The sequence below is a fragment of the Salmo salar genome, chromosome ssa03, assembly GCF_905237065.1.
Source record: "Salmo salar chromosome ssa03, Ssal_v3.1, whole genome shotgun sequence".
Classification (NCBI taxonomy): domain Eukaryota; kingdom Metazoa; phylum Chordata; class Actinopteri; order Salmoniformes; family Salmonidae; genus Salmo; species Salmo salar.
Window position 1 is genome coordinate 67,613,002 of NC_059444.1, and position 27,999 is coordinate 67,641,000.

General features: G+C 44.5%; 1 protein-coding gene across 1 annotated transcript; it reads left to right on the forward strand.

The window, feature by feature from the left end:
• Positions 1-1,194: 1,194 nt before the first annotated feature.
• On the forward strand, positions 1,195-27,997 carry LOC123741844 (uncharacterized). Its single transcript, XM_045716062.1, has 8 exons — positions 1,195-1,650; positions 15,043-15,168; positions 18,378-18,429; positions 20,364-20,444; positions 22,112-22,505; positions 25,975-26,002; positions 26,271-26,354; positions 26,982-27,997. The coding sequence occupies exons 5-8, from the start codon at positions 22,377-22,379 to the stop codon at positions 27,995-27,997; spliced, it is 1,257 nt and encodes a 418-aa protein (XP_045572018.1). The 5' UTR covers positions 1,195-1,650; positions 15,043-15,168; positions 18,378-18,429; positions 20,364-20,444; positions 22,112-22,376.
• The last annotated feature ends 2 nt before the right edge of the window (positions 27,998-27,999 follow it).

Consider the following 27,999-nt stretch of genomic DNA (forward strand, 5'->3'; position numbering starts at 1 on the left):
ACAGTTAACCCTAACCCTAACCAAATGATCAGTCAGAGTTAACCCTAACCCTAACCAAATGATCAGTCAGAGTTAACCCTAACCCTAACCAAATGATCAGTCAGAGTTAACCCTAACCCTAACCAAATGATCAGTCAGTTAACCCTAACCCTAACCAAATGATCAGTTAGAGTTAACCCTAACCCAATGAGCAGTTTGGTAACACAGATGTGAGAGGAGAGGGTGCTTAGAGCGACACAAGGTGCAACACAATGTTCACCACGCAAATGCCTGACTGACCTCTCTTAACCTTATGCAAATGTCTGCTAGAGTGGTCTCCATGCTTGCGCTCCCGCAGTGCTGGAGCTGTACTGTAGTCTATGCTTTGTGTTGGGCTGCTTCGGGTTTGTGTCATAAATATGGACGGAATGGATACAGTGAGTGGGCTGGCCATGCAAGCAACAGGGACTAGGTGAGATGCTTTGATGCTGATTAGAAAATGAAATCATGTGTTTTGTTTTACGCGCTTCAGTTATTTTTACAGGATCTGATGGAGCGTCTTGTTCATGTAAGAGAGACTGCAGAGAAGCCTTCAGGCATGGGGGAAATGATGCATGTTATTGTGAACACACCAGATGGGGTCCCGAGGCAGAGTACACTGAGGTTTAGGGTGTTAATGACATGGAAATGTAGGTAGCACAGGGCTCATTTTAATGGATGACGCTGCAAGATTACGCAGGTTGGAGCAGGCTGGCATCCCAAATGACAGGTATTAAACCTGCATGCAGAAAATATCCCATTTGTCAAATTTGGCTGGGGACACAAGCTCATTATAATGACAAGAAGTGCACCTCCTACAGAGCTGATAATTAATCACTGTCTCATGTGTACACTATCAAAGGAGCATTCCCATAATGACTCCACTCTGCCTTGGTGACAGACCATGCACTCAGCCAAGCAGACACTATTAGTGGATTAGATGGTTTCCCTCTCCTGAATTATCAAGTAATAATCAATGGGTTTTCAATGGTGTAAATATAAAAAAAATATATAGGTATGCTTCTACATATTTAGGCCTTTTCCAGGCATGTGACAATGACGTTTACAATAGAGCGCATACCATGGAAGGGTCCCTAACATGTCTACTGTGTGGCATATGGCCCATATCTGGTATCTGGTCATGGGCTGCACCTTGTTATCTTAACTTAACCGACCCCATGAAAACTGAAGAGATAACCAAGAACAGCCGACCTCAAGTTAACGTTTCACTTTCTTTTTTTCCCGCTACCTATCCTGGCAGCAAGACATATTCTAAAACTGTTTTTAGAAAGTAAAACGCTAAGACTATTGCGGTAGTTAACGGTCTCGAGCATTCTTCTTCCCTGGTACCTTCCCTGAACGAGAGGCGCGCCGAAGTGTTCATTATGGAGTGGGCTACTCTAGCCTCCTATTACGTCTCACAGAACTTTGTGGTCGCTCCCACAAACGAATTCGTGTTTTCTGACTAACTTCCCAGCAGTTTTCATACCAAACGTTACACATCGTAGAAGTGGAAAATACAGTCAAATTTGATTGAAGAGTTCATAACTTTTTCAATCTGAGTCCTGTCCTTGAACCATATCTTTCTGTGCGCTTGTTCTACTTTCCAACTGCGAGTGAAATTTACGCAAGGTAAGGCTATTTACCTATTTGTTCAAATGTTTTACACTTCATTTCAGTTGTATGTAAACTATTGTACTTCATCATCTCTTTTAAAAGTCCACTCTGCGGGTCAACTTTGTATTATCATATCCCATGAAGTTGTACCATGTGGATCCCATTTTGCAATATTATTCAACATTGAGGTTGTATCACAGATCTTTAAAAAAAAAAGGTTTTTGTTTTGCAACATTGCTTATTATAATGTTGTAACTGGGCTGGTTCAATATAATGACACATTTTTATGAATATCATGTGAAACTAATCTCTTCAGCTTTCATTGTATTCCTGTTCAAAGTGTAAAAACCAAGTACCTGGCATCATTTCACAATAGACTGCCTGATGTTAAATAATAAATGGTCCTCTTTGGGCATTCCTGAATTGAAGAACTTTGGCAAAGCTTAAGACACAAATCCCTGCCTTTAGTATAGGAGAGATGACTATGTCTTGGTTCACGTTAATATAAGGTGTGCATTTAAAATAGATGCTTTTGTGACCCACTCAATACTGATAAACATCCTGTCAGTCATAGACGACTAACACATCTCTAACAGTGAGTGCTTCATTAACTAACCTACTCCATGGCAACAAAGATCCCCTAAAATGGCTTCAATGCTTAAGAAGACAAATTGCTTAGGGATTCTCAGCCAGGGCACAATAATCAAATTTAGTCTAATTGGAATGAAGTGCTACTATATTCCAGCCACACCGCACCATCCCAACACCACCACTCCAGCTCTTGGCCTCTATGCTGCAGTACAGAGACAGTCCCTCATTACTCTGTGACGTCTTCTGCAACAGAGCTTAAACACATATCAGCATCAGGCTGAGGATCTTCATAGGAGATAACTAGTCTAGAATTGACACAGGCTCCACCTACCAAATATAGAGCTTGTTGTCAGGCAAAATATCACCATTACCATAATGATAGTCATGTGAATAATGATATTCATGTGAATATGAATATCAAAGCAATGTGTTGTAATGAATGAGTAAATGGTAACGATCATAAAGAACATTAGCAGTGATTAGAGCACTAATGTTCATATTGATTTCACATCATCAGAGTGGTAGTGTTGGTGCTAGGGTGGACGGCGTCTGAAGCCATCGCTCTGCTCTCTGAAAGAGAGGGAAATATGCAGCGTGTAGAGTGTCTGCCAGTGTTATGAGCATCCAGATTAGGCCTGAGGCGGGTGAGACTCACTTAAAGACACCCACATGCTCCAGCAAAGTGCTTCATTAGGTAGAACACAGAGGGAGGAACACTGGGGGAGGGGGGAGGAGGGAGACGAAGGGATGGTTCTCGTGGCTCCATCTGGTCAGAATCTTGAACTACATTACGCTCCTATGGTATCAAGCCTTTACAGCCGGTTCGCAGCCTGACTTCTTGTCGATGTGTAAAATCTCAAGCACTAAGGTCAAAACAGCCATCTAAAATTCCCTTGAAGAGATTGCGAGAAACCATATGATAGTGCCGAAAGGTTGTGCCCCCTTAAACATTCAGAGTATTGGTTGTTTGGTTGGAACTAATCTTCCGTGGACAGACTACATAAACGTAACCAAATTCCGTGAGATTTTAGCTCTGGGTTAATTGAGATTAGGTTGGAACTAGGGCATTGCACCTGTCCAGAGCCAACGATTTTCAGTGGTGGGGTGCGCTGCGCTTGTAAAGGCAGGTGAATTTTGCTCTCTTGAATATTTGATGTTTCACATCACGTCAGGTAAGAGACTTATTTCAGAAGCTCTTGGTACATGGCTAACTTATTGTCAATCATCTCAAAGAGAAGCAGCGCTGTTTCCTGAAAATATGGCTGTGGTTCATGTTCTTCCGAGCCATTACAGTTAAATGTCAGAGCTTCAGTCACAGGAAGGAAAATGGATTCCAGAGAGAGGAACATTAACCATGCAGTTTGATACTGAATATCTGCTGCTCTGTAACCTCAGACAGATCTGGTCTTGAACAGATGTTCTGAGATATGGAGGAATTAGCTTACTGTGCAAAATACTTTTGTACTGTAGTTTTTATGATTGTTACTGTCGATCGAATGGATGTGGAAATGTACAGTACTGTTCCTTAGATGAGGCAAAACTAAAATCCTGCCCGTGGATTTGGAAATCGAGTGTCAACTCAATTAACACATTTGAGCGCTGCTCTCCGTGATATCTCGTTGGTGATATCAGCAGCACAGTCTCTCACACAATTAGATTGATGGAGAGCTTTGAGCTGTTTGCATTCAGCCATGCCTGCTCTTCTCCCCACACAATCTCCATCCCGTCATCAGCTTAATGTAGCCCATGGATACACAAGCTGACAGCTTGAGAAAACCCTGAGGATTCTGGGTTCCGGGAGGAGACAATGGGCTGTCACTCCAGAGTCGTGAATCAGACTTACGCCTTGATGGAAAGACACCATTAGACACAAAACCTCAACGGATTTGCCTGACGAAGCTGGGCCTACAAATGTGATTACAGACAAAGGATTATGGCCGCTGCGGCTAACACCGCCTTGCCTTCCCTTCTCTATTATTTATGGGGTTGCTCTGTCCTGTTCCACAGCCCCCATTACTTTCACGTGACCCACTTTTGAGGGGATGGATGCCACTGCCGGGGAAATGGCTGGTAGGGGACCATAAATCAACATTTATTGGAACATTTACCATCCAACTCTGACATGACGTGGGCCGTCCTATGTTGGGTGGTGTTCTGTTGAAAGGAACTTCCGCCTAAATGACCCAGCTGAGCGTTATGGATTGGACAACGTGTTGTTACAATGACTCTGTAACATCTAAGGACCTCGACTGCTACAAAATTCAAGATGCAATACTTCAGATTTGGAATATGTATTTATACTGTACACAAATTCATTCAAAGTACGCCCAAGGGATATGAGGACAGATGTGTAGGATTTGGATTGACATTTGGAGGCTCATCAGACAATGGCTGGTCATTCTGCCTCAATCTAATCTATTTTTAGTTTTTATTTAACCTTTATTTAACTAGGCAAGTCAAATTAGAGCAAATTGTTATTTACAATGGCAGCCTACCAAAAAGCAAAAGGCCTCCTGCAGGGACGGGGGCTGGGATATCATTTTTTTAGGACAACACACGCATCATGACAAGAGAGACAACACTACATAAAGAGAGACCTAAGACAACAACAGCATAGTAGCACAGCATGGTAGCACAGCATGGTAGCAACACAACAACAACAAGGTAGCAACATGGCAGCAGCACAACATGATAGCAGCACAAACATGGTACAAACATTGTTAGGCACAGACAACAGCACAAAGGGCAAAAAGGTAGAGACAACAATGCATCACGCGAAGCATCCACAAGTGTCAGTAACAGTGTCCATGATCGAGTCTTTGAGTGTAGAGTGGGAGATAACATGGAACTAATTACCCTTCAATAAGACTATAGTTGGGCCCCTTTCCCTCTAGTGCTGCCTCATAAATAACTTACGGGTCCTATTCCAACAATGCAGAGCTAAAATATAAGCCTGGCAAGTGAGGCTAAGTGCTTGATGAATGCTCTTTCCCGTTATGGAGCCATGTACTCATTAGACTTGCACTGTACATTGACAAGGCCAATTGTTTTTGTTAAAGTGCTTAAATTGTAACCTCTACCAAGAGACATTGAGCTATTTCAGGAAGCTGCATTAGAATGCTCTGGAAACATCTAAAATTGGTTTGAAATGCTTTTTCTCCATTGCTGTTTTTATGCTGAATTTGAATCAGTGAAAGTACTTGTCAAGTGAGGTGTAGAAGAAAAATATATGAATTGTGCATTGAATATCCTTTTCCAAAGAGTAAATTGAGTGTAAAGTACTTGTGACAGGCTGAACACACTATTTTCCAAAGGGTTTACACATTTGAATGGACAATCTGTTTTTCATAATCCAAGCTGTGTCAAGGAACCGCGGTTGACATCCTCACATGACAAAGCCACGCATACCAACAACATGACCTCATCTCTAATCTGACTGGAAAAGACATCACCATTAATATATATTCCTCATATTCCGCCCAAATGATGTAATCGTCCCTCCCTAACGATGTAATGGTGTTAAGGCAGAGGAGAGAGAGGCTGCAGGGTCGTTGGCTAAAAACAACGTAGCTAGGGAACAACAACAGCTTATGTCTTCTGTTTGTTTCTCCAACTGGATCAGGGAGCTGTGGAGGAGCACATGGTGTGATGAACTGGACGCCATGATTTATCAGATGTGCATGAGCCTTATCCTACACAGAATAAACAAGGATTAAGTGGACTATGATGTGCATAGATAGAATGAGATCCGATTTACAGACTGTTGGGGAGGACAGAATGAGGACATACTAGTGTTGCGTAATGTATTTGTATATGTGGTCCTTATATGTGTATAGTTCTGCAATTGAGTTCTAGACTATGTGCATGACAGCAGGCCTTGTCCTTAAGTGGTTGTGTGCATGGTTGAGCGCATTTGTGCTATGTACAGGATGTCTGCGTTCGGGTCAGGTTCACATGTGTAAATGATTGCATGTATTTGTTTACATGTAGTGTTTAGGCTGGTCTATGTTCAGTTCATACACTATATGTACAAAAGTATGTGGACACCCCTTCAAATCAGTGCATTCAGCTATTTCAGCCACACCCGTTGCTGACAGGTGTATACAATTGAGCACATAGCCATGCAGTTTCCATAGACAAACATTGGCAGTACTGGAGAGCACAGTGACTTTCATTGTGGCACCGTCATAGGATGCCACTTTTCCAACAAGTCAGTTCGTCAAATTTCTTCCCTGCTAGAGTTGCCCTGGTCAACTGTAAGTGCTGTTATTGTGAAGTGGAAATGTCTAGGAGCAACAACGGCTCAGCCGCGAAGTGGTAGGCCACACAAGCTCACAGAATGGGACTGCTGAAGCGTGTAGCACGTAAAAATAATCTCTCTTATGTTGCAACACTCACTACCGAGTTCAAAACTGCCTCTGGAAGCAACGTCAGCACAAGAACTGTTCGTCGAGAGCTTCATGAAATGGGTTTCCATGGCCGAGCAGCCGCACACAAGCCTAAGATCACCATGTGCAATGCCAAGCATCGGCTGGAGTGGTGTAAAGCTCACCACCGTTGGACTCTGGAGCAGTGGAAACGCGTCCTCTGGAGTGATGAATCCCGCTTCACCATCTGGCTGTCCGACGGACGAATCTGGGTTTGGAGGATGCCAGGAGAACACTACCTGCCCGAATGCTTAGTGCCAACTGTAAAGTTTAGTGGTGGATGAATAATGGTCTGAGGGTGTTTTTCATGGTTCGAGCTAGGCCCTTTAGTTCCAGTGAAGGGAAATCTTAACTCTACAGCATACAATGATATTGTAGACAGTTTTGTGCTTCCAACTTTGTGGCAACAGTTTCAGCATGACAACGTCCGCATGCACAAAAGCAGGTCCATACTGAAATGTTTTGTCGAGATCTGTGTGGAAGAACTTGCCTGGCCTGCACAGAACCCTGACCTCAACTCCATCGAACACCTTTGAGATTAATTGGAATGCAGACTGCAAGTCACACCTAATCGCCCAACATCAGTGCCCGACCTCACTAATGCTCTTGTGGCTGAATGGAAGCAAGTCCCCGCAGAAATGTTCCAACATCTAGTGGAAAGCCTTCCCAGAAGAGTGGAGGCTGTTATAGCAGCAAAGTGGGGACCAACTCCATATCAATGCCCATAATTTTGGAATAAGATGTTCGACGAGCAGCCTGTTTCTATGAAGGAGGTGGAAATCCTACAGAGGGTACGACAGCAAGACATCATGTGACTTTACTAGACTAGGAGAATACAGGAGATTACATTGTGTACACTCTGCTCTCTGCTGCCTTCTTACTGTCTCTGTGTGTACAGTAAATGTGATCTCACTGCCTGGAATGTGTGAAGATGAGACGTGAGCAGGCTTTTCAATGACCTTCGTCGTGAAAGGGTCAGAGATCAGTGCTGCTGTCAGCTGAATGAAAGAACCAGACAGAACAGTGAACTATTAACTAGTGTTCAAGTACATAGGGGATCTGAGTGTCTATGGGACTGAATATCAGCTTGTCTGCAAAAAGGCTCATATTTAGGAGTGTGTTTGTGTGGGGGGGGGGATATCCTTGGAAAGGGCCTCCCGAGTGGTGCAGCGGTCTAAGGCACTGCTAGAGTGCTAGAGGCATCACTACAGACCCGGGTTCGATCCCGGGCTGTATCACAACCAGCCGTGATCGGGAGTCCCATAAGGCGGTGCACAATTGGCCCAGCATCGTCCGTGTTAGGGGATGGTTTGGCCGGGGTGCTTTACATGGCTCATTGCGCTCTAGCGACTTCATGTGGCGGGCCGGGCGCCTGCAGGCTGACCTCGTTCGTCAGTTGAATGGTGTTTTCTCGGACACATTGGTGCAGCTGGCTCCCGGGTTAAGTGGGCGGGTGTTAAGGAGTGCGGTTTGGCGGGTCATGTTTCGGAGGACGCATGACTCGACCATTGCCTCCCGAGCCCGTTGGGGAGTTGCAGCAATGATGTATGGGCTGTCGTCGGAAGAAGCCCAAAATGCAGCAGAGTTAGTGTTCGTCATATATTTAATTACGGCAAGAACACTATACAATACAAAACAATAAACAGACAACCAAAACAGTCCTGTCACGTTTAACACAGTAACACGAACAGAAACAATTACCCACAAAACCCCAACGGAAAAACATGCACTTATGTGTGACTCCCAATCAACAGCAACGAACTTCAGCTGTGCCTGATTTGGGAGCCACACACGGCCCAAAACAAAGAAATACAAACACATAGAAACAGAACATAGAACGCCCACCCAATGTAACACCCTGGCCTAACCAAAATAAAGAACAAAAAACCCCTCTCTATGGCCAGGGCGTCGAACGTCATAAAAACTGTCTTATTTAATTCTTACAACATTAAGAGAATGTCCTGTGCAACCTAACTTAAACATTGTATGAATTTCATCACAACCATGCATATTTTGTGTTTTGGGAACCTATCTCTTGTAATGCACCCACACTGTTCCCAAAACCTAATTACATTTTCTGGGAACCTTTAAAGAACTCAGAAAGGCTGTTCTGTCAACATTCTTGCAACATCAAAGGAATGTTTTGTGCACCCGGTTACAAACATTATCTGAATGTCAACACAAATGGACAGTTTTTGTGTTTTAGGAACCTATCTCTTGTCATATCCCCACAATGTTCCCACAACCTAAAGAAATGTTTTATGAACTTTTAAAGAAACAAAATAATTGTTCTGGGAGTGTTATTGCAATATCAGGCAAATGTTTGTTTTTTTGCAACCTAATAGAAACATTTAAATAATCATCACAAGTGGACAGTTTTTGTGTTTTGGGAACTCTTATAATGTCCACACAACATCATGAAACATTCTGGGAACAGATTAAATGTGTACTAGGAACATCAGGCAAGTGTTTTATACAAACATTCTATAATCATCACAACGAGACAGTTTTTGTGTTACAGAACCAATTTTGGTTTGCTCCACACAAACCTAAACCTGGCCTCCTGCAGGACACAGGTACTGACAGCTACACCTCAAACTTCCTCAACAAGCACACTTTGGCCTTACATTCTTTTCTTTTTTTGACATTTTAGTCATTTAGCAGATGCTCTTATACAGAGCGACTTACTGTAGAGAGTGCATACATTTTCTTGCTGGTGCCCCGTGGGAATCAAACCAAACCCACAACTCTGGCGTTACCATGCTCTACCAACTGAGCCACATAGGACCCCAGCCTCAGCTCAAAAGTGTGACCTAGCTGTCATTTTAAGCAGCAGTAAATGAAAGGTCAGTAGTTATATTGCTCATTACTTATATTGCTAGAGTGTTTATTACTGTATGAGGATTAGGCCTTTCAAATTTGATGTTGCCGGCCAGACAGTAATTGCTGTAATGCCGTAATGTTGATTGGTCATTGGGGGTAGTTTCATTCTGATCATGGACTAGAACAGCTGAATCGCTGAAAGTAAGGGAAGGTTCACCAGCTTTAACTCATTGTGCTATGGCTTTTCTCTCCATAGTGATGACAACTCTGCTGTTAATGGTACTGTATAACATGATGATAATGGTCAACAGTGGAAAGGATGAGGTGTATTTATTTTTATTTAACTATGCAAGTCAGTTAAGAACAAATTCTTATTTTCAATGACGGCCTAGGAACAGCGGGTTAACTGCCTTGTTCAGGGGCAGAACAACAGATTTGTACCTTGTCAGCTCAGGGATTTGAACTTGCAACCTTACTAGTCCAACACTCTAACCACTAGCCACTAACCCTGCCACCCAAAGGTAGAGGTAGAGGTAGACAGAAGTCTATGTGAGCAGAGCAGGTTCAGTGTAGGTTCAGAGCAGGTTCATCTCAAAGTTGACCAGGCATAGGCCACATTCTCCAGGCCAGAGCCATAGTTATTAAGTGCTAGGCAGCCCAGAAAAGCACGTTTCCACCTCCCTGAATGCATATTTTGTAGACCGCCGAACCTGCAGGGCACAGGTTAACCAATTCTTTTAAAAGCCCAGCTTTTTAACTATTTATGAGATGAGAACTTTTCCTGAGTCAACACTGTGTATTCTCGGCCCTCATTGTGCAGAATATTCCATTCACACAATGTGCTGCTGCAGAGACTACAGTAACACTTCATGCAATCTAGAGCACATTGTTTCTGCCTGCTTGTTTATGCAGCCAAGTGTGCATGTGTCCATGTGTATCCATGTGTATGGATACAGTGGAGGATGGGGGTGGGGTGCAAGCATTGGCTGCATCTGATCATTTTGTAACCTGGTCTGTTCCCATGAACTATTGCTAGGTTCAGTCACCTCATGGTATTGCTTTGATTTGGCACGGTAGGTACGCCAGGGAAGAGGATGCAGCCTGACATACTGTACATACACAGCAGTTGGGACAGCGTTTCCTAAACTAGGGGTCACCTGGTTTGAAAATGAGGTCGGGAGAGAAACTTGGTTCATAGACCTGGGGTTATGCCAGTACCCTGAAACATGTATGTCTCTTCTGAAACATGTACTGTATGTGTCTTCTGTTTCCTTCTACCATGCCCGCAAGCCACGCTGGACTCATTAAAACAGAGTAGACAAGACCAGGCCCTGATCTTCTGAACTTCCCAATACCTTTCTGATGCATTTCATTTACTTCAAACCATACTCCCTTCAGATTGAAATACTGTCAAAAGTACCGGCAGACTGATTTGTAATAAACTGTCATAGCCACAATAATAACAAAATATACAATGGCTGTTGATTGCATTACTTTTTTTACATGGTGGGGTCACAAAACATTTTTTATATAAATATGGGGTCATGGGCCAAAAAGGTTTGGGAACACCTGAGTTTGGATCACATAGTAACTGAATACTTGAACAGTTTATGCTCAACACTTAACCACACTGTCACATCTCATGGTCCCACCCTATTTTATCCAATGACAATAGGACAGGCGTTTATACAGAACAAAAATAAACACAACATGCAACAATTTCTAAGATTTTATCGACTTACAGTTCATATAAGGAAATAAGTCAATTTAAATAAATTAATTTGGCCCTGATCTATGAATTTCACATGACTGGGAATATAGATATGCATCTGTTGGTCACAAATACCTTTAAAAAAATTGGGTTGTGGATCAGAAAAAGTCAGTATCATTTGCCTCATGCAGCGTGACACATTGCATCTCCTTTGCATAGAGTTGATCAGGCTGTTGATTGCGGTCTGTGGAATGTTGTCCCACAACTCTTAAATAGCTGTTTGAAGTTACTAGATATTGACAGGAACTGGAACACGTTGTCGTACACGTCGATCCAGAGCATCCCAAACATGCTCAATGGGTGACATGTCTCGTATGCAGGCCATGAAAGAACTGGGAAATGTTCAGCTTCCAGGAATTGTGTACAGATCCTTGTGACATGTGGCTGTGTATTATCATGGTGAAACATGAGTTGATAGCGGTGGATTAATGGCATGACAATGGGCCCCAGGATCTTGTCACGGTATCTCTGTTCATTCAAATTGCCATCGATAAAATGCAAATGTGTTTGTTGTCAGTAGCTTATGCCAGCCCATACCATAACCCCACCGCCACAATGGGCCACTCTGTTCACAAACCGCTCGCTCACACAACGCCATACACATGGTCTGCGGTTGTGAGGCCAGTTGGACATACTGCCAAATTCTCTGAAATGGCTTTGGAATCGGCTTATGGTAGAGAAATTAACATTCAATTATCTGGCAACTGCTCCGGTGGACATTTCTGCAGTCAGCATGCCAATTGCACGCTCCCTCAAAACTTGAGACATCTGTGGAAGGTTCACCTGTGTAATGATCATGCTGTTTAATCAGCCTTTTGATATGCCACACCTGTCATGTGGATGGATTATCTTGGCAAAGGATATAAACAAATTTGTGCACAAAACTTGAGAGAAATAAGCTTTTTGTGCATATGGAAAATATTTATTTCAACTCATGAAACATGGGACCAACACTTGCAAGTTGCGTTTATATTTTTGTTCAGTATAAACGGCACACATTTAAACGGCACACAGTTCAGTACTCTTTCTAGGAAAACTGTTAAGAAGTGAGAGAGCATTTACATCCAAGTGTGTTTGCCAGGGAAAGTTGGTGAAGTGTGTGTGTTAGTGAGTGTGGGTGTGTGTTCGTGCGCATGCACGTTTGAACGTGTGTGTGTGTGAATGTGCACGTGATAGGCGGAGCTCCTGTGTGAGCTCTTGTGAAGTTAAATGGAGTGTATTGCTGCATCTTACTTCCTGTTGGGAAGCAGCATACTGTTTCTCCTTATTCTAATTAGAGATGTTGACAGAGAGGCTCAGACGAACAAACAGAGCACACAGGAGCCATCTGTGCCCCCAAGCACAGCTCTGATGGTGACTGAACCCAATGATGAAGTAACCCACAATGACAATGCAAATGTTTGGTAGGCAACAAACACATGTCCTGCAATATGGGCCTCAACATGGCAGGAGCTTCCGTGTGTGTGTGTGTGTGTGTGTGTGTGTGTGTGTGTGTGTGTGTGTGTGTGTGTGTGTGTGTGTGTGTGTGTGTGTGTGGCCCATATGGAAGTCCCTGACAGAGAGACCATTAATGTGAGTCAGTCTCCCCTGCTAAGCTGTGTGCTTTCAGCTGAGTAAAACCTACCAGTCCTGGAAGTCCTGGCTCCTAGCAGCCCATCCTGTGCCAGGCTGAGGAGGTTTGGGGCTCTCCTGTCTTGACTCAGCCTAGTACAGTACGACAGTCTTCAGTATGTCAAATCAAATCAAATGTATTTATATAGCCCTTCTTACATCAGCTGATATCTCAAAGTGCTGTACAGAAACCCAGCCTAAAACCCCAAACAGCAAGCAATGCAGGTGTAGAAGCACGGTGGCTAGGAAAAACTCCCTAGAAAGGCCAAAACCTAGGAAGAAACTTAGAGAGGAACCAGGCTATGAGGGGTGGCCAGTCCTCTTCTGGCTGTGCCGGGTGGAGATTATAACAGAACATGGCCAAGATGTTCAAATGTTCATAAATGACCAGCATGGTCAAATAATAATAATCATAGTAGTTGTCGAGGGTGCAACAAGTCAGTAACACAAGAGTAAGTGTCAGTTGGCTTTTTCATAGCCGATCTTTGAGAGTATCTCTACCGCTCCTGCTGTCTCTAGAGAATTGATAACAGCAGGTCTGGGACAGGTAGCACGTCCGGTGAACAGGTCAGGGTTCCAGCAGGTCTGGGACAGCAGGTCTGGGACAGGTAGCACGTCCGGTGAACAGGTCAGGGTCCGGTGAACAGGTCACTGTTGTCTGGACAACAGTGATTCCGATGGAACTTGCTGTATTCTCTAGTTGACTTCATTGTACTGGAATGTTAGCTGCACCTCTGTTCCTGGAAATGGTGGTGTTGGTTGCAGAGTTCAGGAAATCCCATAGTTACTGGTGTATGAATATTGTTGCTGGGTGAACACCTCTGCTAAGGCCCAATTATCTCCCTGATCCCTGCCTTACATTCCATTTAGAGATGTTTTGGATGTGAATAAAACTACAGTTGTGACCTTGCAGGAGAGATGTGTGGCTTCCTGATAACCTCCAGAATCTCACTGGGAGCTTATACTGTTCTCACATCTCCAGAGTTCCCACCGTCACATCAGTCACAGAGCTGTGAGCTTCCTCCTCCAGGCCTGCTTTTGCTTTTGGGGAAGAATGTTCTGTGAGTTATTCTTCTGTGGCATTCAAATCAAATATTTCTGATTCCACTCTTACGGCTCCCTATACTCCCTATACTTTCAGCACTCAATCTACCAAACACACGCATGTACACAGATTCACACAAACAGACAAATGCATGCAGACATGCACACCCACAACAACTTAAAGTACTTGCACTTTATTAAAAACCAAAAGTATAAACAATTGAATCCATGCTTTCAGCAACAGGAAGTAGAGGAGGACTTGGAAAACAACACAGAAAGTAACTTTAAAAACCAAGTCGATTCCGGAGGACAGATAGAATGCCTTCCTATTGCTGAATTATACATTAGGGAGCAGAGCAGCGTAACTTTTGTACATGACTGGTTTCTGGGACAGAGAATCGCTTTCTCTCTGGACTGGCTGACTCTCACCCCCATGTAGAATATGGCTAAGTGGCAGGGTCTGAGTTTGTTTCACTCTGTGGACTGAATGTGCCATGAAGACCATAGTGGCCAGACCAGATTGGCCATTTCTTGTATTTACAATAACGATAGCGATTACGATGCATTTAGGGCCAGGACTTATTTCCAGATCATGGGACCTGACCAGAAAAAATCTGGGCCCTAGTTATAGTCACAACTAAGGCCAAGTCTTTCCTGGTCAGATCACACAGCCAGGGAAAAACTCCTGGCACTCAACTTAATGTATACCAGAAATCCTGGAGAACATTTGACCTCCATCCCTGGGCTGGTCTGGTCTCCCCCACAGTGAGTCCATGGGGAGCTCCAGGGAGAGATCCATTACAGAACCCATCCACATCGTTAGGATTCCAGGGTGAGGTTATCCTGATCCTCCACACAGTGAGAAACTGGGTTCCCTATGGAGGAGCAACATTTACATGTTGCCTTTTCCCCTACGTTTCCACCCACCATTCCAAGATTATGGGCAGTGCTCCTCTTGAGTATAGTTCATACAGCATAGTGATTACAGTAATAGTGAATGTGTAAAGCCTTTCTTTCTTGTACACAACTATTTCTGTATGTATCAGTAATGTATACTGTACTGTATGGTGTCAGGCTACAGAATGTGCCTCCTGTTGTGCTACTGGTGTAAATATCTCCCAGTGTTCCTCCCCCCTCCAGTCTCACAGTCACATTCAGTGAGCCGTGCCTTAAGTGGAAAAGACAGAGGAGATTTCCAACCCCCTTGGAGAAGATAAGGTGCTGACTGTCAGACGTCTTGCAGTTGTTTGTGGCTGAGAAACACAGGTCAGATCTAGCTCTCTCCCACACACACATCGCCCACCCATCTACACCCCCACCTATCTGTACATACTATCAGTGTCCCCCTATGAGATACTCAATGTGACACACACAACACACTCACTCCGTCCCTGGATCTCACCCACAGCTGGAGAGAAATCAGTTCAGCCTGAGTGGGCACTCCATGTTCCGTAAGAGCACTTCGCTCTCTGCTGACGGATGGATGAGAGAGAGAGAGAGAGAGAGAGAGAGAGAGAGAGAGAGAGAGAGAGAGAGAGAGAGAGAGAGAGAGAGAGAGAGAGATGGCTCAGTGACAGAGTGGGGACAGGTGAGGGACACCCACACGCCAGCCTCGGTGTCTGTGCTTCCATTCCATTTTGGTCCCGCTCCAAGACTCCACTCAGTGGAAAAGGGTTGCAGGGACTCTGGCTTAAGTGCTCGATTTGTAGCTGTCGGAAGTACATTATGTTTTACCCTCAGTCCAGGTCAGGGCACAGAGGACCCAGGTGTCTCTCTTTCCTCTATCTCTCTCTTTCAGGTCAGGGTCTCTCAAGGGGCTGAGTTACAGTACAGTGTACAGGGACATTTGATGCATGGAAAGTTTCTGTCCCTTTGGCCCTAGTCATTTCTCCTGGGAAGTTACATTTAAGTTAAGCATAAACCCTGGGAAGCTCCCTGGAATGTCCGGTCCCCTGACGTCCTCCCAGGAAATCTCTCTCTCTCTCTAAGGAGTGTGGGCTCATATGATAAGCAGCACACATCACATTTGCTGATTCCCAGGAGAATACCATGTGACAAATGGTGTCTAGAAACAGCAGCTCGACTGCCAAAGCAACCCCCCCCCCCAAACCCCAAACCATAGCTCATCTCAGTCACCTCCAGACTGTACAAACAAAGTGGTATTCTCTCTCCAGGGTAGCAGCAGCAGCCAGTCATACACAGACAGACACAGAAGGACTGGGGTGTCCTAGTGAGTGGGGGGGCTCTGGGCTGGCTGGTGGTTGGCAATGCGTAAGGCGTCCATCATCTAGACAAGGAGAGTCCCGCGGGTTGGCAGCGCCCTTGTGCCTCTTCTAATGTACCTCTGCCTGTGGCACTCCATCACCGTGACAATGCCCACTAATGACCCCCGTGTTGGGCGTGAGACGTCACAGCCCCTCCCTCTTTATCACAGCCCTGCCGTCAATACAACACCCCCTCTAGAGCCGCCTGTCACCCTCACTACAATGCCCACCTGGGACTAACAATAGCCCTGTGTGGCTGACTATGGCTATATCACACTGTAGCTGTACAGCCCTCAGACACCATACAACCATCCTAACTCTCTAACCACTTATGCTATATAGTATCAATCTGACTTGGACAGAACGGTACTTAAAATATAGTCATCCATGCCTCGAGTACCATTCTCCATAGTAGGCTAGTTATACTAATCATGTATATCATGTGAATAGAATATTTATTCATTTACAGATATAAGGTAAATATCTGAGGTTGAATTATAACCTGTATAATTATAATACTGTATAATTATAATATCTTCGGCTCTCATGAAAAGGCTGTCATTGGCTATAAATCATAATAGATCTCTTATTGCTTAACACATCTGCAACTTCAATCAATCAGCCATCTCCCAGAGTGAGCTTTGATGTGTGTGTGTGTGTGTGTGTGTGTGTGTGTGTGTGTGTGTGTGTGTGTGTGTGTGTGTGTGTGTGTGTGTGTGTGTGTGTGTGTGTGTGTGTGTGTGTAGCCCTTCTGACAGTTGTTGGAGTTTGACACAATGGGCATCTTCCAGCTCTTCTTATGTAAGTGTGTTTAAATAGATGACAGGATGAGATACTGTAGTACACTCTGTAGTAGTACGCTGTAGTGTAGTACACTCTGTAGTACACTCTGTAATACACTATGTAGTGTAGTACACTATAGTGTAGTACACTGTAGTACACTCTGTAGTAATACTCTGTAGTGTAGTACACTCTGTAATACTCTGTAGTGTAGTACATTTTAGTACGCTGTAATGTAGTACACTCTGTGGTACGTACTGTAGTACATGCTGTACTGTAGTACACTGTAGTACACTCTGTAGTGTAGTACACTCTGTACTGTAGTACACTCTGTACTGGAGTACACTCTGTCGTACTCTATGTACTGTAGTACACTGTAGTACACTCTGTAGTGTAGTACACTCTGTACTGGAGTACACTCTGTCGTACTCTATGTACTGTAGTACACTGTAGTACACTCTGTACTGTAGTACACTATAGTACACTCTGTAGTACACTCTGTAGTACATTCTGTCATGTAGTATACTCTGTAGTACACTCTGTACTGTAGTATACTCTGTAGTACACTCTGTACTGTAGTACACTGTGTAGTACACTCTGTACTGTAGTACACTCTGTAGTACACTCTGGACTAGTGTCATTGTCATGTCAGTGATCAAAGCTGTGACAGGTTGGTTTATAGCGTTTTATTTACAGTTAATGATAACATAGGACTGGAGTGAAAACAGAGGGGGAAAGACAGTGTGAACCTAATATATCTCCTGAGACCAGCTCTGCCCTGCCACTCTTACTGTAAGCCAAACTGATCCATAGTCCTCTCCACAGCCTCTGTTTTACACCCTCTCCTCATACACTTTATCTCTGTGTGTGAGGTTGCTGCTCCAGGAATCCATCATTCCTTTAATTTCAGTCAGACTTATTACTGTTGGGAGCTCAGCAACTCAGCATCAAAGGCTGCTATGTGCTCTCCCTTCTCCCAGTTCCTCTCTGCTCTCTCATTTAGGGTTTAAATAATTATATAAGAATTATGTAGTAATCATCTCTAGTGCAGATATTGCTAACAGGCAGTTTTCCAGTCACCTCTGTGGAAAGTGTATAATAATATGAGCACGTAGTTGGTGGTTTGAAGGATGACAGGACAACACCCAAAGGACCCAGTACATGACAGAATACAGTAGTGTAGCAGTCTCTCCATGATAAGCCTCTGCACTGCTTTGATATGTGACTGATCTAGGATCTGGCATCACATCATCACACTCTCTCATCCACTGTCCCACAGCGAGGGGAATTGAAAATCAGTTATGCGCTTTCGTCAAATATGTGTGGAATAACTTTTAATAATTGAGTTTCATTTAAATGATGAACAGTTTTCTGAACTATTACTATAGAAGTAAAGTAACTATAACTCTCCTCTGTGTTCTTGTGTTGTAGACCCAACATGGACGAGGCAGAGAAGTACCAGCAGAGAGTGCAGGCTATAGAGGTGAGTCTCAGGTTTCTAGTTCCACGTTACGAATTTATTTGAACTTGTGCATTGATAAAGACGCACAACAACGGTCAGGGCAGTGAGACGTTTACTCTGCATCAAAGTAGTGATCTGTAAATAGTTACCGTTTTTAACCTCACATTCTGCAGAAGTCAACACAGTTAAAGGCATTCTAACATTAGGCACACAACCCACACAGAGCACATTGACATGTGCTCTGTGTGGGCTTATATGATGCTTATATGATGGATATTTCCCCCAGCCATGTACATCCACATCACATGCCTGCTCTCCCCCAGCCATGTACATCCACATCACATGCCTGCTCTCCCCCAGCCATGTACATCCACATCACATGCCTGCTCTCCCCCAGCCATGTACATCCACATCACATACCTGCTCTCCCCCAACCATGTACATCCACATCACATACCTGCTCTCCCCCAGCCATGTACATCCACATCACATACCTGCTCTCCCCCAGCCATGTACATCCACATCACATACCTGCTCTCCCCCAACCATGTACATCCACATCACATGCCTGCTCTCCCCCAGGTCTTTCAATGTTTGAATAATTCAATTGGGTTGCATGGCGTTTGCTTCAGGGCCACTACTGACCTCATCAGCAGGGTTAAACACTACAGGGACCTTGAGCATTAAGAGACAGTAGAAATACACACACACACACACACACACACACAATGCTCATGCCTTCCCTCCATGCTTTATCCTGTCTTTCTTTGATGCAGTGGGGTCTAGCCAACTCCCACATGTTATACCCCAACACAGTTCTTATTGAATTAGGTTAGACCAAAATCATTAATTAAATTCTGATCTAAATTAGCCCTTCTGTTTAGTGTAATCTAATTGCAGTTGCTTTTGAAAGGAGGGATTTTGGGGAAACAATAAGAAGTCCAAAGGGATAGCAGTGGTGGTTTCCTGTCTCAGGCCTGGGTTGGTGCTAATGTATGGGAGTGATCTGCTCCTCCTAACAGAACATGAATGTGCAGTATGTGTAACGGTCGTCGTATGTAGTAGACCAAGGCGCAGCAGGTTGAGTGCTCATATTAAACTTTTATTGAACACTTAAATAACAAAACAAGAAAACGAACGACAGCTTGACAGTCTTGCAGGCTAAACACAGCAGTGCAAAAACAACTTCCCACAAAACCCATTACAAAAAACACCCCTCTATATAGGACTTTCAATCAGAGGCAACGAAGAACGGCTGCTTCCAATTGAAGGTCAAACCAATAACCCTAAACATAGAACTAGAAAGACTAGACCAGATCATAGAAATATACTAACATAGAACATAACCAAAAACCCCGGAACACTCTAAACAAACACCCCTCTACATAAACACATAGCCCAACAAATCCCGAAACACTCTAAACAAATACCCCCTGCCACGTCCTGACCAAACTATAATAACAAATAACCCCTTTACTGGTCAGGATGTGACAGTATGTGTGATATGTGTGTTACTGTCAGACTAGCTGATGAAGATGGAGTGCTGGCATGTCCACGTGCTCCTAGCCTTGCCTCCGCTTCATCTCCGTTTCTCGGCACTTTGACCTTAAAGAACCAGCTGTTCCACCGGTCAACAGCATATATGTCTATGGGGCTTGTCACTGTAATCTACTGTCACAGCTTTTCAGTTATACTGTAGTAAGATATACAGTACTGCAGTTGTGCTGTTATCTTCTCCTTCACTAGCATCATTCAAATGACAACTATGACTATCTCAGTAGAGCTTGAAAGCAGTGTGAGCTGTGGGACTCTGTCTCTCTGGTGACACGTCTAAGATGCTTAATAACAGGAAGTGCTCCTCATTAGGTTCAGAAACATAAGTATATCTCTACCTCCACTCAACCCTAAATCTCTCTCTTTTTGTTGGTCTTTCTCTCTTCTTCTCCCATCACCAGGACAAGTGATGTAAGCAGCAGTACGACGAGAAAGCAAGGAGGGAGATGGAGGAGGAGTGGCTGACGCAGGCCCAGCGCAAGGTCTGTCTGGATCTGTCTGTCTGTCTGTCCTTCCCTGTTGTCCTGTTGCAGGGAGCCACATGTCTGGCAGCTGGTTCGCATGCCCAGGGTGGAGCCCTCCTGTGTGATGATAAACTCAATTAGCTCCATAACACCAGACAACATCCCCAACACCATGAGGTGTCCTGAGGCATTCTCTATTCCTCTGTATAACAGTCTTTTTCTCCCTCCTCCCTGTTCACCTCTCTTCTGCTCATCATCTTACCATGACCTCTGTAACCATGACCTCTGCTACCATGACCTTTGCTACCATGATCTCTGTAACAGAGAGAAATCACATGAAAGAGAGGAACTGAAATGATGAGGTGGTTGTAGAGAAAGAGGGAGGGAGTGAGTCAGAGTGAGAGAGAGAGAGCTGTGCATTGTGTTGATCTTTGTCAGTAACTCTCTCCTCCACTGGGACCACCAGCACTGATCCCTGTTGGACCCCATTAACTCCTTCACGTCAGATCAGTGATGGAGTGGCTAGAACCTCTCCATCAACACATATGACTCAGGCAGCCGCCCACATAAACAGTCTACTCTACGTTACTGGGTTTGCCTGAGGATGTGTGCTGTGCTGGCGGCACCAGCCTTACACATGGCAGAGGAATGAGAGTTGTCTGAAGCCACAGGGCTTCCTTCTTCTTCCTCAGTGTGAAGTGTGAGAACAGTCTCTTGTTCCCAGTCAGCCCAGCAGTTAGAGCATCTCTGTATGCACAGCTCACTTCCCCTCCTGTCTTACATTTCTTTTCTGACTCTGAGCACAGTAAGAGACTGGTCCACATGGAGCGGTCACATACGTTCCATCCAAAAGGTTGTCTTGGCAAATAGTTGTGAACGAGGCCCACTTAGTGTCACCACCACTCCAATATAATGTTGTGTCATTGTCACCACTGTCTGTCTGTTGTTGTGGCTTAGCTTGCTATCACACTCCCCACATTGTTGTATGACTAATTGATGAGGCTTGGAGCCAGGTAGGACTATGTTCACCCCTCGGCTTGGTGTTGTCATACCTGAGTTAGAATGAAAGGAGGATCCCTCCTTTACTGTACCTCTGGAAGGTTTCTGCTTCAAAGGTTGAAAGGGAACTAACTGAGTCGCAGCCAATGCAGGTTGGTCCATTTACAAACACTCTCAAAATAAACATGGTCAGGTTTATTATTGTCAGTCTCAATCAGACCCCTTGTGATCAAGCCTACACCCGGGTTCGAGGACGTGTGGCTCTCTGAGCCCTCCCTGTGAGGGATCCGGAGTTGGGGGCAGTTTCTCCCTCTCAGACAAACAACACCAGGCTCTTGGCCTCACTCATCCTGCTGGAGATCCAAAATGGCAGCCAGAGCTCTGTGCCTAGGAGCTGTTTGTTTTGGTTACTGCATACTGGATAACCGTTTCAGTATTCATAGAGACAGAAGGCTTTTGTTTTTGTTAGCTTCTTTTGCTATGGGGAATTTGAGAGAATAGGCTTGTTTTGAAAGGATGAGCTGGCAGGTGGGGGAGCTGCATCCTGAGAGAGAGATTGCTCAGAGCATAGGCCGTTTCATGCATATGCTAACTGCACAGGACATAGCAGACCCTAGTCATAGTCACCAACCCTTTTTCTCTCTCTCTCCATCCCTCTCTCTCTCTCTCCAAATCTCTCCTCACAGCGGAAGTCCTTGAGGGACCAGTGGCTGAGCGAGAACCCTCAGCCTGTCCCTGGGTGCAGCGCTGAGAACTACAGAGGAGTGAAACACCCACGGCACACACACACAATCTATCACTCCCCATGCCTGTTGGCTGAGGGAGATGATATGCTCAGATGTTTATATGTCACTTACATAAAGCACTTGATACTGACCCTGAACTGTAGTCATGCCTCTGTATGTATGTATTGTATTTGTGAATGGCTTTGTATGTTAATGTGTTGGTTTCATGTATCATGGGGTGTTACGGTCATCATTGTGTGAGTGTGTGTTTATTAGGTTGCCAACTGAAGAGGATATAGTGGAGGTCATTGAATCCACAAGCTACACAGTCACCAATGCCCAGAGCAACAGACAGGCAAGTGGAGAAAGCAGACATTCTGAGAACCTGAGTTTCAATATGATTTTTTAAAACTCAATCAACTAAAATACCTCTGTGCCATATTAAATAGCTTATCAGATTTTCCCCATGTCACGGCTGTCGTAGTGATGAGACCAAGGCGCAGCGGGTTGCGTGCTCAACATATTATTTATTAAAGACGTGAACACGAAAAAACAGAAACACGACAGTGAAAACAAGCACTTTAAATATGACTCCCAATCAGGAACAACGATGAACAGCTGTTCCTGATCGAGAGCCATACAGACCAAAGAAATATACAAACTAGAAACCTAGAACACAAAACCCAGAACATACACCAAAACCCCGGAACACATAAATACAACACCCCTCTACATACATATAACCCCCCGAACCACATAAAACAAATACCCTCTGCCACGTCCTGACCAAACTACAATAACAAATACTCCCTCTACTGGTCTGGACGTGACACCCCATTATATACTGAACAAAAATATAAACGCAACATGGAAAGTGAGCATTTCTCCATTGCCAAGATAATCCATCCACCTGACAGGTGTGGCATATCAAAAAGCTGATTAAACACCATGATCATTACACAGGTGCACCTTGTGCTGAAAAGACCACTAAATTGTGCAATTTTGTCACACAACACAATGCCACAGATGTCTCAAGTTTTGAGAAAGCATGCAATTGGCATGCTGACTGCAGGAATGTCCACCAGAGCTGTTGCCGCCTTCAACATCGTTTTAGAGAATTTGGCAGTACATCCAACAGGCCTCACAGCCGCAGACCACACGTAACCAAGCCAGTCCAGGACCTCCACATCCGGCTTCTTCACCTGCGGGATCATCTGAGGAGGGGGACGGGGGGTGCTGAGGAGTATTTATGTCTGTAATAAAGCCCTTTTGTGAGGAAAACTCATTCTGATTGGCTGAGCCTGGCTCCCCAGTAGGTGGGCCTGGCTCCCAAGTGGGTGTGCCTATGCCCTCCCAGGCCCATGCATGGCTGCGCCCCTGCCCAGTCATGTGAAATCCATAGATTAGGGCCTAATTCATTTATTTCAATTGACAGATTTCCTTCTATGAACTGTAACTCAGTAAAAACATTGAAATTGTTGCATGCTTCATTTATATTTATGTTCGGTATACTTTTTTACCCCAATGGTCTGTTTTACTCAATAGTCTCAATGTTTTTACATTAATAACAGCTGATTCAGTTTGTAACTGTGTAATATAAATAGCTTCGATATTTCACAACTACAGCAGTTCAAGACCTTTTTCCTCACTAAGCCTTTGATTCTACAGATTGTTGTTCAGCAGAAACCACTCTTCTCTATAGTAAAGTATCGCTTTGGTCATGCAGTTATGACCTTTTCAACAAATTGTTTATTGCCTCCCTATGGAAATCAAACCACAGTAAATTGCAAGTGCCGATCCCCTGTTTTAAAGTAGGAGTGTATGTATGCTACCCTATGGAAAAATGGCTCTGACATTTAGTGACATTATAGCCCTACACGTTGGCGGGAGCCCTAAAGGGTGTCTGGCTATTGACTGACAGGACTTTGACCCCATACCAACTGTGAACTCTACAGGGGAACATACACAGAGTGTACAAAACATTAGGAACACCTTCCTAATATTGAGTTGCACCCCCTTTTCCCCTCAGAACAGCCTCAATTCGTCGGGGCATGGACTACAAGGTGTTGAAAGCATTCCACCAGTAGCGGTGTGTGGGTAAAAATCACTGGGGAAGCCAAGCCAGAAAAAGGTGATAATTGCATTGTTTGCTCTATAACCTGTTAGTTCATATGCCTTGCCACTGTGATATATAGGCCTAAGGCCGAGACAATAACAAGATACAGTGGCAGAAAAATGCCATATGCCTTGCAGATACAGTGGCAGAAAAATTAAACCACACCTTTGTATCATCACAAAACCTGAGAGCAACATCTGTCGGTGAAGTCCACAAAGCATATTGAATGTAACAAACAGTTACATAACCTACAGCATGGTCAAGCAAGTTGATGCTTCCGACATTTTCGGACTACTAAACAACTGTTGATTTAGAACCACGTAGAGTTACCGCAAGTCGCAAAGAAAACAGGAGCTGCCTCCACTACTCCTGTCACGTCTGTCGTAAGGAGAAGCGGACCAAAGTGCAGCGTGTGTGTTGTTCCACATTTTATTTACACTGTGAAACTATGCAATACATAAATAAACTGAATGACAAAAACAACAAACCGTGACGCAGCGGTGAAACATACACTGACTCAAAGATAATCTCCCACAAACCCAGGTGGGACAAACACCAACTTAAATATGACCTCCAATTAGAGACAACGATGACCAGCTGCCTCTAATTGGAGATCACCCCAAACAAAGCCCAACATAGAAATACAAAACTAGAACAACCCAACATAGAAATACAAAACTAGAACATAACAACATAGAAAAAACTAAACTAGAAAACCCCCCTGTCACGCCCTGACCTACTCTACCATAGAAAATAACAGCTTATTATGGTTAGGATGTGACAATTCCAGCACCATTTCAACTTCAACATTTCAACATCATCAAATCACCTATGCTTAGTCTAATACAGTGACAACTAAAAGATACCAAAAACGATTTAGTCCAATCAACATACGCCAAACATGATGCGGCTGTCCATGGTACTGATGTGTGTGTGTGTGTGTGTGGACAAAAGTGGAAAAAACATGTTGACTCACCCTACCTGTAGAGAAACAGCAATGTCATCCTGCTCTCTTTCCTGTTGACGAAACAGTCTATGACTCTCTCATACAGTACACACTGTATTTTTTTGTTGCCCTAGGCTACCTGGCTAAAATGCTTGCTCGCTAGCCTAACTTCCTTTCATGGGCAACGTTAGCTAGTTAACATTAGCCTTCTACATCTAGCTACATATTGAACTTCCATCCTCTCAGTTCAGGGACACAATGTATGAATTTATGGTTGGATCAGAATTGCCGTTATAATCATTGTCCAGTACGGAGAATTAAGGCAAACCACAAGTCCAAATCCTTATCTCCATCCATGGCTAATTTAGGAAAGGTAACATCAATAAGGGAGCATAACTTTTACCTGGATTCACCTAGTCAGTCTGTGTCATGGAAAAAGCAGGTGGGTTTGGCACACTCAGTGTATATAATATACTGGCCATTACTTGAACTTTTACATTCAGGTTCATGTATGGTCCATATTTAGTTCACACTAACACTTGATAAGGAAGTTCAGTGTTCTAATCATCTCTAACACTCATGGTGTGACGAAGCTGAGCCCAGCGCCACACTGCTCTAATGGTTACTGTGACATATTTATGGCAGTGTGCAGGGCCTGGGAGAGATCAGGGATGAAGAGGAAAGTGTTTGGGGGAGACAGTGACTGTAGGACCATTAGGACCAGGGGTTCCACTTAAAATGGTCTCCTCTGTTTCCCCATAGGCTGACATTGAAGAGGGTGGGATACAAGGTAAGCTTCACCTGCATGGTCCTTTAGCCCTAGGCCTAGATATCTCGTTCATTCTCACTTTCTCTTAGACCATCCTGCATGTGACTGTTCTTTCATCTCTTTCTGACTGACACTAATGTAATCAGGGTGACAGAATGAAGCCACAGCTGTGATTGTTTTATAATTGCTATGCTATAACTCAAACGTATAATTGTCGCGCAGCACATTAGCATTTGTATATGGAAAGTACAATGGTTTTGTATTAGCTCACTGTATCTTCATCTTTTAGACATCATCAGAGCTGCTGGGGGTCAGCTCTCTGGGCCAGTAATGGAGAGGGTTCTCCATGAGAATGGACTGGAAGGTCGATCAGGTACTGTTTGGGGAGGATTCCACCACAGAAATGTGATAGTGCTCATCATCATCCACACCATTGATTTGGGACAGCCCCAGCCACAGTGAAAATCTATACATACCTTCGCTATGATGGAAACCATATTTCTCTCCATATTTTTCTCTATATCTGTTCCTGTGGCTGGGTTTTGCCTCCAGGGTACGGCTTAACGATGTGGCTGGCTGGGTTGAAGGGCTGGAGCAGAATGCAGGCGATAGTTATATTTAGCCCACTTTGTTTCTCTTGGTACATTTCTTATGCATGCTGGGGGCTATGGAGAGTGGAAAGGGTACTGGGTTGTGCACTGTGAGCCTGCACATTGACCTTGTGTTGTTTACTCATGTTGTGTAGGCTGACATTAGCAAAGGGCTCTGGGCTCTGACATATGCCACAAAAATGTGCCTCCTCGCCCTTCACCTACTGGTAATGTAGGCCTTGCTTTAGGGGAAAGGCTATATTGATAGTATTTGAGTGGTGGTATGGGTAGAATATAACATTAATATTTTATGTTTCTGTTGCCCAGGTAATCCATGCTCTGACCATGATTCCAAATATAGTGACTTGACTGTTATATTGCCCTGGATAATTTCTCCCTCTGTGTTGCAGTGCTGGGGATGGTTGCAGTGCAGGTGGAGAGGGATTCAAAGACAGGGGTCACCAAGATCAGGTCTGTGGTGCCTGTGTCTGGAGCACCCAGGGCCTTGGGGGAGACGGTGTTCAATGACAGCAGGAAGACCGTCCACCACGTCGGCGGGGAAGAGGGACAGCCTTCTGCTGAGGAGCTGGGACAGCTCCTTAGTGTCATCAACGATGTCGGGATGCAAGTGCTGCTGGATGAGATCCCAGTTGTACCACAACAGAAGGCAGAGGACAAGATAGAGGTTGGTGGTGGGATGGAAGAGGAGGTGGACAATGTGGAGGACCCTGCCACACCTACAACCCTGGGCTACACTGAGGAAGAGGTTGAGGTTGTGGAGCATGAGGATGATGAGATGGACAAGGAGATAGAAATAGGAGTGGTGGAAATTGTGGAGGGCCCTATCCGACTGACCGACCTGGGCTACGCTGAGGAAAAGGTTGAGGATCTGGGCTATGAGGATGATGAGATGGACAAGGAGACAGGAGTAGGTCAGGTAGACCTTGTGGAGGGCACTGTCACACTGACCTTCCTGGGCTACACTGAGGTAAAGTCAGAGAGCGAGGGTCTGGGCCATGAGGATGATAGAGAGTTGGTGGAGGTGGAGTGGGTGATCATTTCTGACGCGGGTGAGGAAGAGATTGTTCTTCAGTCTCCTGTTCTTGGGTCTGAGACTGAACCCTTCCTGAGCTACACTGAGCAAAAGGTTGAGGCTGTGGGGCATGAGGATGATGAGGAGGACGTGAGCGGATTGGTTGTCTTTGTGGAGGGCCCTGTCCCACCTGTCATCCTGGGCTACACTCAGGAAGATGTTGAGGATCTGGGACATGAGGATGATCCCCCCCAGACCAACCCCACGCTACAGAGCCGAGGAAACAGGAAAGAGGGCATCCAAACACAATACCAAGCGCTGCTCTATCATGTGATTCTGCACATGATAGAGCATCACCCCCCCCCCCATTCCTCTAAGCTATGCCCCTCATGATG